Source organism: Aulostomus chinensis, chromosome 2 (assembly GCF_037954235.1).
Source record: "Aulostomus chinensis isolate RoL2024-O1b breed Wild chromosome 2, RoL_Achi_v1.0, whole genome shotgun sequence".
NCBI classification, from domain to species: domain Eukaryota; kingdom Metazoa; phylum Chordata; class Actinopteri; order Syngnathiformes; family Aulostomidae; genus Aulostomus; species Aulostomus chinensis.
The window spans coordinates 34826427-34837596 of NC_141321.1; the positions used below are offsets into that span (position 1 = coordinate 34826427).

General features: G+C 53.0%; 2 protein-coding genes across 5 annotated transcripts in view; both read right to left on the reverse strand.

The window, feature by feature from the left end:
- Positions 1–6677, reverse strand: part of gpt2 (glutamic pyruvate transaminase (alanine aminotransferase) 2) — an 8151-nt gene extending 1474 nt beyond the window's left edge. For 2 of the 4 annotated variants that reach the window (XR_015110833.1, XM_086190994.1), the window contains exons 1-11: positions 6322–6677; positions 5611–5700; positions 4881–4989; positions 4346–4479; positions 2823–3066; positions 2398–2477; positions 2107–2243; positions 1633–1807; positions 1266–1421; positions 1073–1185; positions 1–994 (exon numbers count right to left, since the gene is read on the reverse strand). The exon at positions 1–994 is cut by the window's left edge. Coding sequence is in view for 1 of the 4 variants with exons in the window: in XM_086190994.1 (XP_086047120.1) it covers positions 853–994; positions 1073–1185; positions 1266–1421; positions 1633–1807; positions 2107–2243; positions 2398–2477; positions 2823–3066; positions 4346–4479; positions 4881–4989; positions 5611–5700; positions 6322–6582 (1641 nt within the window). In the remaining 3 variants the exon portion in view is untranslated. The remainder of the gene's footprint in view (positions 995–1072; positions 1186–1265; positions 1422–1632; positions 1808–2106; positions 2244–2397; positions 2478–2822; positions 3067–4345; positions 4480–4880; positions 4990–5610; positions 5701–6321) is intronic. The other 2 variants (XR_015110836.1, XR_015110837.1) reach the window with 2 other exon arrangements.
- Positions 6678–7331: 654 nt separating this feature from the next.
- On the reverse strand, positions 7332–10362 carry hdip1 (HDAC and MIER1 interacting protein 1). Its single transcript, XM_086191137.1, has 4 exons — positions 10017–10362; positions 8442–8541; positions 8097–8276; positions 7332–7647 (listed from the first exon to the last, which is right to left on the reverse strand). Exons 1-4 carry the CDS (start codon positions 10080–10082, stop codon positions 7529–7531), a joined length of 465 nt encoding a protein of 154 aa, XP_086047263.1. The 5' UTR covers positions 10083–10362; the 3' UTR covers positions 7332–7528.
- Positions 10363–11170: the final 808 nt, after the last annotated feature.

Consider the following 11170-nt stretch of genomic DNA (forward strand, 5'->3'; position numbering starts at 1 on the left):
CACCGCGTCACGCTGACGCCAGCCCTCGGGACGTGAATGATGCGACATGACTCGAGTGGGAGTTGGGCTCAATTCTGGAGGAACTCTGGAGAGTGTCGGACTGACGGACAAACAAGTTGATCATGTCAGCACAAAAATGACTTTAAAAAGTAAGACTTCCTCCAGATACGCGGAGGAACAGACCTCGAAAACACAAATCAATTCATAAATATTTCATATTTTAAAAATGTTAATTTAATGAGTGAAACCTTCACATACGAGGCTCCATGACGAGGGTCCGGGACATGGATGTTCTTCTTTAGAGAACATTTGATCATGTAGTTTGGTTTCTGAAGTGGATCAGATGCGCCCCCCCCCCCAACATTAACGGCGCCACTCAGAGACGAACGACCACTGACAGCGATGATAGGCGGCGTGTGAGAGCGAGCGCGAAGTCCTTGGCCAAACATGAAGAATGATCCTCAGAGGAGGTTCTTAGGCACCGATCCATGAAAAGAAGAAGAGCACTTCCTATGCCGCTCTGCTCGGTTCTACTGAGCCCTGGAGAACACGGCGGCAGTGAGCAGAAGCTTTCAAACAGCATTTGAGAAGGCACGGACAACAGAAGGGAATATCAAAGCAACACTGCTAGACAAAGTCTCTCATTGTCCATCGTCCCTGATAAATGGCAGTGGCTGGAAGTGTCAGCATAGCACGATCAGGTCATCAAATTTCCAGTAATTTAAAAAGAGGACATGTTGTAATTTGAGAGTCGGAACCGTAACCTCACGAGCGAAGGGTCTCGACCTTCCTGGCTGCTGTGGAGACAGAGAGAGACTCTGACTCGTCGGTCTGAGACAGACGTTCGTCCCGTCAGTCTGGTTGTGTCGAGTCTGTCCTGGCCGAGGCGATCCGCGGCTCCTGTGGGGAGTACTCCTCCAGGAATCGCAGGTGGAACTCCTTCAGCTTCTCCAGGAGTTCCTTCAGCTTCTCTGGGCTCGGCAGGATGGTCATTCTAGGAAGCAAAGACAGGCAGAGGCCGTTAGCGGAGGGAAGGACATGTGGTCGTCTCGTCCTCTGAGCCGCGCATCACCTGAAGTGATAGGTTCCCTCCCTCTGACCGAACCCACTTCCCGGAACCACGCAGATACCAGTTTCCTCCAGCAGTCTGAGGCAGTAGAGCATGTCAGGAGCCATGGACAGAGACTGAGGGACACAGGAAGGAGACCCGGTTAGCTGAAAGGCTAAAACTCATCGAATGGAAAAAAGCATGTGAGGGAAGAGACCTGGGCCTCCTGAACAGCTCGCGGTGGGATGAAGACCTGAGGGAAGGCATACATGGCTCCTTGGACCGGGTTGCACTTGAGTCCGGGCACCGAGTTGAGGACCTGCTCCGTGATCGTGGCCTTGTGAGCCAGCGCGTCCAGAACGGAGCTCTTCTCCTGACGCAGTGCATGGGTACATGGATCAGTCACCGTTCAATCAAGTTACTGCCATACATGCAAACACTGCACTTTTATTTCAACAAACAAATCGTCACTCTGGAGGTTAAATAACCAAATCCATGGTGCACCACAACAGAAAGTTACTATGACGACCAGTGGAAACGTCCCTCTCAGCCGTGTAGTGGAGGGCAGGAGGAACAACACTCACCTGGACGAACTGAGCGTACGAAGGCTCGTGTTCTCGGGGCGGGTTCACGATGACGTCCATGGCTGCTTGACCTGAGACGGGAGGACAAAGACGAACTGAGAGCATCTTGACCAGCTGGGACGTCACCTGCGGGTCCATGTTCAACACCTCCATGTAGCCTCCACGGAACCCACACCTGGGGGAAGGTAAATAGTCAGGTAAGACCTGGTTCTAGGAACCGAGGAGCCGCAGTGGGGAGAGCAGGTAGGAGCTATGGAGTCAGAGGACGTGGATGCCTGCAACAGTCATGATGACCTAACAAGGAACGATTAAGAACAGGAGAACAAAGGCTTTGACTGTTCTCCTGATATGTTCTGTTTTTTTTAACAATAACAGCACAAAATATTCTGAGGGCCGAGAGACACGAGTGAAAGTAACTCTGAATAAAAAACAAAAGTCCCCTGGCAGGGTGGGAGTGAGCGCCGCACCACTCACTCTCCTGTGTAACCCTTGGAGGTGGAGTGGAAGGAGACCAGTTCCACGGTGCTGAAGAACTCAGGGCCCATCTCATGGAGAACCTTCTTGAAGGAGTGGAACTGACAGTCTGACGAGTACACGTTATCCTGGTAAACCTGCAAGACAGCAGCTGTGGTCACCTGTAGCTCCTGACCTACAGCGGTTCCAGGGCAAATTCCAGAGGGAGGTCATGTGACTAATGATGTGTGTATTTAGAAACATAAACCAACCACCTTAATTCGAAGGAGGTCAATGGTTGGGTTATGTTACCTCGTCAGCCATGACGAACAGGTTCTCTTCATAGGCGAAGTGGAGAACGTCCTGGATACACTTCCTGCTCTGGACCTGACCTGGAGGACAGCGAGGTGTTCAGGGACAGTGGGAAATGTCACTGTTGCCAAGCTGCTGCCACAACTCGCTGAACTGCAGCCATAACAGACACACTATTCAATCATTCCATAGCCAAACTGTGAGGAGGCGGAGCCTATTCCAGCTGATGCTGGGTGAGAGGCGGGGTCATGTCACAAATCAACCACAGCACCGAGGAGGAGACAAGCAGGCTCGACCCCAGAACCCGACCAGTGGAATGCTATCAAACGTTAGCAGTGATCGCTGGTTGTCAAATCCAGCCACAACACGTCCAATCATCTAAACGGTACTTTTACTCAGTGGACCAGTAACCGTAACTCTGGTACCAGTCGGGTTTCCAGGGTTGATGATGCACAGGACCCGGGGCCGGCAGTGCTCCTTGGCTGCCACGTAGGCTCGCTGCAGCTCCTCCACATCTAGTGCCCAGCGATTAGCCTCGTCCAGGTAGTAGTTGATCTGCACCGCCTCCAGCTCTGAGATGGCCGCCGAGTACAGCGGGTACTGCGGGATGGGAATCATCACGCCGGTCCTGGAGCTGCTGCGGCCCGATACCAGAAGCTTCAGGATGCTCTGCAAACCAGACACGTCACGTTACAGTCCATCAGTAGACGCTTCCCTCAGAGAGGCGGCCAACCGCTGACAAGGTCAATGAAGGACACAACACATCAAACGCTCGGCGTCCATCCCATGGTCGCCTGACGCAGGTGAGGGATTAACGCCATGATCCAAACTCCATTCTGAAAACCAGCATTTTAAAAACCCCTTGCCTACAGACCTGAAAAACCATGAATTCATAATGGATTCATATTTCAACATCATGTTGATTTGTTTATTGTAATTAAAGCGAAGTAAACGCGAAGTTAGCAGCTGCCATGATGCAGACACAGGCTGCGTCCGAACTGCCAAGTACCAACCTACGTCCTCCTGCTACCACCTAAACACACTAGAAGATTGGTGGTGAAGCACGACCTCTGCTGGCAGAGCACCGATACTGCATAGGTAGACAGCACCAATGAAAGCCCCACCTGCTGGCCTGACTGTGGTACTGCACTCCACTCTGAATGCACCTTTCACTCATTCTCTATTATTAAGCACATGAACGCACCTTTAGTCATCAACGACTATAAATGTTGGTGTTCATCAGAATGGGAGACTGTTGGTGGTTTTTAGGGGACAAAGAAGAAGTCCGTAGGATGCACCTGAACCGACCTACAATGTGGGCGTGTTTAGGCTGGAATTTAGGTCTGGGACCAATCGTTCGGGCAGGTGCTAAAAAGCTTCCTCAAATGCGGGTGATGGAACTACAAGCTTGGATCTGCTCCACCTTCCTGCTGGTAAAGGAAGGTTCTGGTGGCTGCTGTTGCAGGATGTGCTGCTGATGGAGAATTGTTGGGTGGAGGTTCATTGAAGGAGGGAGGTGCTGGACCTGCTCTACTTGGACAGAGTCAGGACAGAACTTTGGTTGGGGTTTGGCGCCATAGAAGTACAACTGACTTGACTTGACTACAATGGTTCCTACAGTGGGTTCTCCAGGAAAGACGCAAATGGTCCTCTGATCTGAAAGCTGCTGTTCATTCAGCTGTGAGTACCTTCGGGTCGAGTCGTGCATCTGAACAACAAAAATACCTGGGACGACCCGCGAGACCAGGCAGGTTCTCTCAGTCAGGCTGAAGAAGAGAACGGTTGGTACCGACATGGAGGCCAACAACCAGGTTGCGTTTTGCCTGGACTCCTCACATTCGCCCACTGGAGGACGAAGGTGAGAGGAAGCGAGGCAACTTTTCTAGAGATTCTGAGCGTGAACCGCCATTCAGCTCCTCCTTCCTCCCGGCCGCCAGGCGTCTCCTACCATGATGCCGTCGCTGGCTCCTGTGGTGAGGTAGATGTTCTTCCAGTCTGAGGGGACACCCTGGTCTCTCTGGGTGATGTAGTCCGCAATGTCCCGACGGATACAGTCCACGCCCTGGCTGGCGCTGTACGAGCCTGCGTCACAAACACTCCACATATAACACACAACACTTCCTCTGACACGCAACATCAGCGAGAATCGCCAGTTCTCAGATATGAATTCATGCTGTTTCTTTGGATCATAAATCTGTGAAGAAGCTCATTCCTCCAGGGCGGCGCCGTGTGACACCTAAACAGCTTCTTCTTCTTCTTCTGTATCTAAACGTCATCTGGGCGCAGGGGCGGGGACCGAAACCACAAGAGGCCGTTGAACCGAGGAACTCTGGTCGGTGGAAAATCCAAAAGACTTAAAATGTCCTAAAATGTTCCAGATCCATTCGAACGCATGAAAACAGACCTCGAACTGATTGATGATATTGAGAGTAATCCCACACACACACACACACACACACACACACACACACACACACGCCTACCAAGGCTTTGACCGCCACAGTCCTTCAGGATGCGACTGGCTCGCTGTTTGGCATCATCAGGGAAAGCCGGACTGTCCAACAGTTCTGGGAAGCAGCACAGCGCCACCACCTGGTGGACAACAAGCAGACAGACTCACCTGCTCAGAAGGAGCCATCTACACCTGTTATTATGTCTCCCAGCAACCAACCACCCCTCCCCCTCAGCGCTGCCTCTCGTCCTGTCTGAGGTCTAAGGGAACCCTCCAGCTTGGTTCTGTGTGTTTGTGCAGGACTTGCCTCCCAACAGCAGGAGGCGTTCAGGAGTTTAATCTACAGTATCCAGGCAACCGGGCGTTTCCTTTGACCTGCTGAGGTTGGAAACATCAAAACCGGACCCGTTGATCCCGTGTCTCTTGGTGTCATGGCTGAATGCAGACTTTCAAGATTCCAATCTGATTCTCTAAGTGAGTAAAACAGAAACCCGCCCCAACTTCTCTGCTGGTCCTGACAGCCCAAATGACGCTGGGCAGAGTTTGACCCTCCTGAGTCAGAGAAGTCCTGATGGCCGCTCTGCCACGCCCACCGAACGACTGCCACGCCCACCGAACTACTCCCACTTTCCAGACAGATTATCTACCTGAATGACCCTGTGTTCAACAGACAGGTGTGATGATGACACCTCACACCTGGTGTATCCATACATGTTGGATTCTACCTGCGTTCAACTTGATATTTGCTGCAGCTTCCTTACCTGGCGGAGGAAGGTGATTGGTCGCTGGCCCATGGCGTGGGCGTCACCAATGTTGGCTTTGATGACCTCAGTGAAAGGTTGCTTCACTCCCTGGAGACACGACAGACATCACGTTAGCGCACACGAGTGAGGACTGACCCGGGACCAGAACCCGGGACTCGCTTCTTCTCGTCCCTCTCTGGGACCCCCCAGACATCTTTCTATGATACCGTGGTGGCGTCCGCCATCTTGTAGGTGGGGTGTGCAGGGCAGCAGCATAGCAGCAGCTGACAAGCGGGGACTGGACAAACTGGTTCAGACGGCCCGCTCTGTCCTGGGATGCCCCTGGACCAGTGGATGTGTGTGTGTGTGTGTGTGGGGGGGGGGGGGGGGGGGGGTGATGATGAGCAGTGACTCCCAGTAACACCCCCCTCAGACCCTGGACAACCATAGTGTGCAATACTTAACGCAGTACTCAGCACTTGTGCTGCTAGTATTTACTGTAGTTTATTCTAGTGTATTCGTTTTATTGTAGTTTATTATAGTTTTACTGTAGTTAATTGTAGTTTTATTATAGTTTTACTGTAGTTTATTTTACTCCTCCTGCTGCTACTTCTCTGGGTCTGCTGCTCTAACAGGGACAGTTTTCCCACCGAGGGACCAATGAAGGTTCACGACCCAACACCGGTACATCAGCGTCTACCGCTGGTTCCGGTCCGGGTCTCCACCCACCTCCTGCAGCCTCCTCTCGATGTCCCCCGCCTTGATGACGATGGGCCCCCTGACGGCGTACTCCACCGCCTTCACCTGCGGGTTCAGGGTCTCCATGGTCAGGGTCCTGGCTCGCGTGGTTCCGGGGTCTCGCGCCTCCACCGGGGCCTCCGCCGCCCCGAACCGCTGCGGACCGAGCTGCACCGACCGCCTGCGAGGTATGAACGGAATTCGCGGGCTCGTGGACCCGGAGTGCCGGAGAATCGACAGAGACCGAATCATGACTGCTCCGGTCCCGGACCGCTCGCGTGGAGGGTTTCAGCACCGCGCGGACATGATCGCGACTTCCGCTGCTGATCGCACAAAACCCGGATCCTCAGAAGCGGCGGTTTTTTTTTTCTTTCATCAAAACTTTATTCACTTCAGCGCGGGAACAAATCGTTATTCTGGATGATGCAACCCCCCCCCCCCCGGTCACGTGCGCTGTACGGAGAAGAGCGTTGAAGCGGCGGCACCGTCTGATCCCGGAACCTTTAGAACCTTCAGATGTTCTTCTGAGCCTCCTGACCTCAGCACGTCAGTTTCCAACCTCGGGGTCGGGACCCTGATGAATGACGGGGGGGGGGGGGGGGGGGGGGGGGATGCTTTATTCTTTGTTCTCGCCAGTTGTCAGGAGCCCAGCAGAGACTGGAACGTGGCCCTGAGCCCCGCACCAGAAACACGCCCCAGAGGACCAAAGTGGAACTGCAAGACCAGTGCAGCTGGGGGAAGTTCTGACGGTCCATCCTGGGAGGCGCCGTGATGTCATTTGTCGATGCTGGCGATTCTTTAAACGTATGTGGTACTCAATGGGGCTGGTCGTGGTGAGCGGCGGCGCTCCACGCCGGCCCCGGACACCAAGGAGACGCCAAGAGGGTTGGGAATGAATTCACAAGTTTCAGTGAACAAAATGTAAATAAATGGGGGGGGGGGGGTCTGAGTGACAGATGACACAACAGCTGTGACTCCCCAAAAATATCTTTATTGAGATTTCAAACGCTTCAGTCAGAGTTGGACAGGCAGCGGCACTGGCGTCCCGACCCGCCTGCCTCACCTTCCCTCTGTCCCACACCAGCCCCCCCCAGCAGTGCTCTGAGACGCGTCCCAGTCAAAGTTCCGTTGCGGCCACATTGGGCCTCTTTGGTCGTCCTCCGTCTGTCAAAGGTCCTCTGGCCCGGGTCGGTCCAGTCTACAGGATCAGCGTCTGGCCCAGGATCTTACGGTTGATCTCAGCCAAGGCGACGGAGAACACGAAGGCCCTCTCGTCAGAGAGGCTGGCGTAAACGTCCACCTCCTTCTCTTGTTTCTCTGTAAACACAAACAAGACTCAGCAAGTCTCCATGAGGCTCCGAGGCCGCGACAGAAGACCGGCGCCGCGGCGACAAGTCGCATCGAATCGTTTCACAGCGGCTCGTTCTGTGTCGACTCCGTCACCAAAGAGGAGCCCCCCAGGACTACAGACATGCACGAAGCCTCTCAGAAGACCCCCCCCTCCGTGACAAACGGCGGTCGGTTGTAATGCGCTTTGCGATTAATTTCGATGAGCTTTGGCCATGTGGACGAGTGATGATGTCACTCCTCCAACACCTTCAGCAGGGGGACCCAGAACCGAACCCTACTGGCTTTGGATCAGGTTTACCTGCCGATGACAGAATCCTTAATGATCAGTAATCGATTGGCCATCGATCACGTTCACCCCCACCTGGGAGCAGACGCGCCGATGTGAACGTAGACGGGGACTCAAGGACGCGTGTTACCTTTTTCCTCCTCTTGCTTCTTAAGCCCCACAGTTTTTGGTCGGCCCCGCCCCCTCCGGATTGGATCCGACTGACTGTTGGTGCGGGATCTTCTCCTGTTCTCCATGTCGCTGTTTAACGGAGAGTCGATCCGGTCTCTGCGAATGCGTTCCGTCCTCCTCCGCTTTGAGTCCAGCTTGTCTGAAACGATTGGGAGGACACAGATACCTGATTGTAGCTCACCTGGTGCTAGACAGCCGTCTCTGATTCGTTCTCTATTCAGTCAGGTGACAAACTAGTGACTCAATTGAAGTGAGGAGGTGACGCCTCCCCCTGACTAGCAGCCTCAGATGAGCGCAGCCTTACCTGCGATGGTTGGCGAGGAGCACTCGTTTAACTTGGCGTTGAGGAGTTTTCTGCTGATAAAAACGTAACCACACGGGCAGGACTTGCACGCCACTGGAATCTAAACAGAAACCAACACACACAAAGACCATTGAGCTGTTGCATCCTGAGGAAACCTGCATGACCTCCAACGACACCGCTCACATCACGCCAGCAGCGGCGGAGCTGCCATGTGCTGATGTGATACAGCACAGGTGGTTTCCTCTCCCCTTGGAGTGGCGTGTTTCTGTTGCGACGGCGCGTAGGGGCTGCAGTCAGTATGGTCACCCCGGACCTGATGGTTGGCCCCCGGGGCCGTGAGCATCCGTCAGGAGCACAACCCACTAGCGGTTAGGAAGGAGCGACTGCAATCTGGAGAGGCGAACACAACCCTAGACAAACGTGGAGCGGCCCAGCAGGAGGTGGACCAAGAACAACCTGAGCCTGTGGGGGCGGAAGAACACACCTGGAGTTGGCGAGAGTCGGCGCTGCAACTCTGGATCACAACTACAAAGGGAGGAAAACAGGGCCGGCTGAGAGAAGGGTCCCTTCCCCTCTGTCTGAGGTGGATCTGTGCCACAAAGTACACGTGTCATTTCCTGTTGCCATCAGACGATGCCGTGAATAATCGGCCTCAAACGTTAAATGGGTTCTTCTTAAGTCGGATCTTCACCCCTCCACCATTCTAGCCTCAGAGTTCCAGCATGATCCTGCTGACAGACTGACGACGCCATGGCAAACACGTGATGACATGTTGGAAAATAACAGCTGGGCCTCGTCGCCCCCTACTGGTCGGGTTCTGTATGAGCTTCATCAAAACAACCGTCACGAGCCAGGTGGCAGCTTCAGGAGGACTCTCTTCCTCTGGGTTTGTTGGTTTCTGCAGGCCAGCAAGAGTTAGCGATGCTGCACGGCTAGCGGCTCCTAGCCGGCGGCTAACGCTCGCAAACGGCTACAACATTCGTCTCCGGAGGGGGTCTGTTGGATACAATGAGCTGTCAATGACTTCCTGAGCAAACAAACTGGATAAAACAAGCTCTCAGCTAGTAGGAGACAGAAACCCCGGATGTAAACAAACACAGGGAACATGAAGAACACCACACCGGAAATCCTTCTCTGTTCCAGGCAGGTAAACTTGAGTCAGTCGTCTCAGGCTGGCGGTGATGGACGGCAACGACGGAGGTGTGAGCCTGCAGCCTCGTAGCATCTCACACTCTTGAACAACTAATGAACTCACCAAGCGTCGTAATAACGCACATCCATGTTTGGGTCTGTCTTTGAACACAACACCTGAGGAAACGAAACAGCTCCAGGCTGACGTCATCTGACAGTGAAACAGGCGTGACGCGGAGGCTCTCCGCAGTCGATCCAAGCAGAGTCGTCCGGGTTTTCGGGGTCAATTGCGGGGGTTAGTGGGTTAGTAGGTGAGCTGCCCCCCCCCCCCCCCCCGTCAGGGTTCGTAACATATATATTAAATAATACACACGATATAGTACTATAGTACTATAATCGGCCCGCAGGGACGTTCACAAGTTACAAACTGACGTGTTTCCTCACCTGTTGGTCGCACTCGGGACAAGATTTCGTAGCCATTTTGACTTTCTTTGTTTTATTTGCCGACATAGTCAGACTCCTCCAGCCGCTCGCCGGTGGCTCTCAGCGGGCTGAAACTTCTGTCGTGTCCCGGTGGATGGAGGCGCATTCGCTCCCACGTCCCTTCACACGGTCGCGGGCATCAAAACATACACCGATGAAGCGACATGACAACACAAACGTCCCCCTACACGCTACTCCAACGGCCCGCGCATGCGCACAGTGAGGCGTCCCGCTGGTCTGCTGCGTTCAGGCTCTCCAGAAACGACTCGTTTTTTCCCCTGACATTCCTCAGCCGGTGACTGCGAGGGAAGATGAACCTCAGAAGTTGAAATAAGTGAATCAAAAATGAGGATTCGGTTCGAGTCGCTGACGCTGTTCTTGTGTCTACTGGTGAGACTTTTCTCATGTTCCCTTTCGAAGCCATAATCGACCAGCACGCGGAGGAAAAGGATGACAAACCGGTCACAACGGCCAACGGTCGAACTTCTCAATCGGCAGGAAACGACAGCCCCCACGCACCGACGCAACAAAGGAGTGACTACTTGTATGATACTCGGACTGCTCCACATCCGTGCCAGCGAGCTCCTGGAGAACGAGAATCTTCCATCGATGAGTCCGCACCCTGACCCTGCACCTGAGCTGCGTTGTCCAGGTGTGGGTAGACATCAGAGCGTCCTGTAGTTTACACATTCTAATAAAATTAAAAGAAGCTTGATGTGTGGCTGCTGGGACGAGGGAGCAACTGAAGACTCTTCCTCCATACAAACAAACACAATTAGATATTTAACAGCAGAACGACTTACACTGAAGCAGCTACAACACTTATTTGATATTTGTACTCTTATTTCTCATTAATAAGAGCAAGTCAGACTCAAGTCACATCAAATCTCCCCTGTGGTCATTTTCACACTCTGCAATGAAGTCTTAGGTTTTTTGGACTTTACTTAAATGTTCACGTCACTAAAATCCAAGGAACATGCAAATGACATGAAAGGTGCAGTAGATAAGACAGTCACTCAATATATCAATGATATCACTTTATTATATTGAGATTCTGTGTATGTAAAATTAACAAAATGCAAATATGTACTGTTAAGAATTTGTTTTATTTCAGC

Excerpts from the sequence above, each read along its gene's own strand:
- hdip1 (XM_086191137.1), bottom strand. The coding sequence starts at position 10,082 with ATGTCGGCAAATAAAACAAAGAAAGTCAAAATGGCTACGAAATCTTGT. Across the intron at positions 8,542-10,016 it reads GTCCCGAGTGCGACCAACAG|ATTCCAGTGGCGTGCAAGTC; the intron begins GTGAGGAAACAC and ends GTTTCTGTTTAG. Across the intron at positions 7,648-8,096 it reads GAAGCAAGAGGAGGAAAAAG|AGAAACAAGAGAAGGAGGTG; the intron begins GTAACACGCGTC and ends TTGTGTTTACAG.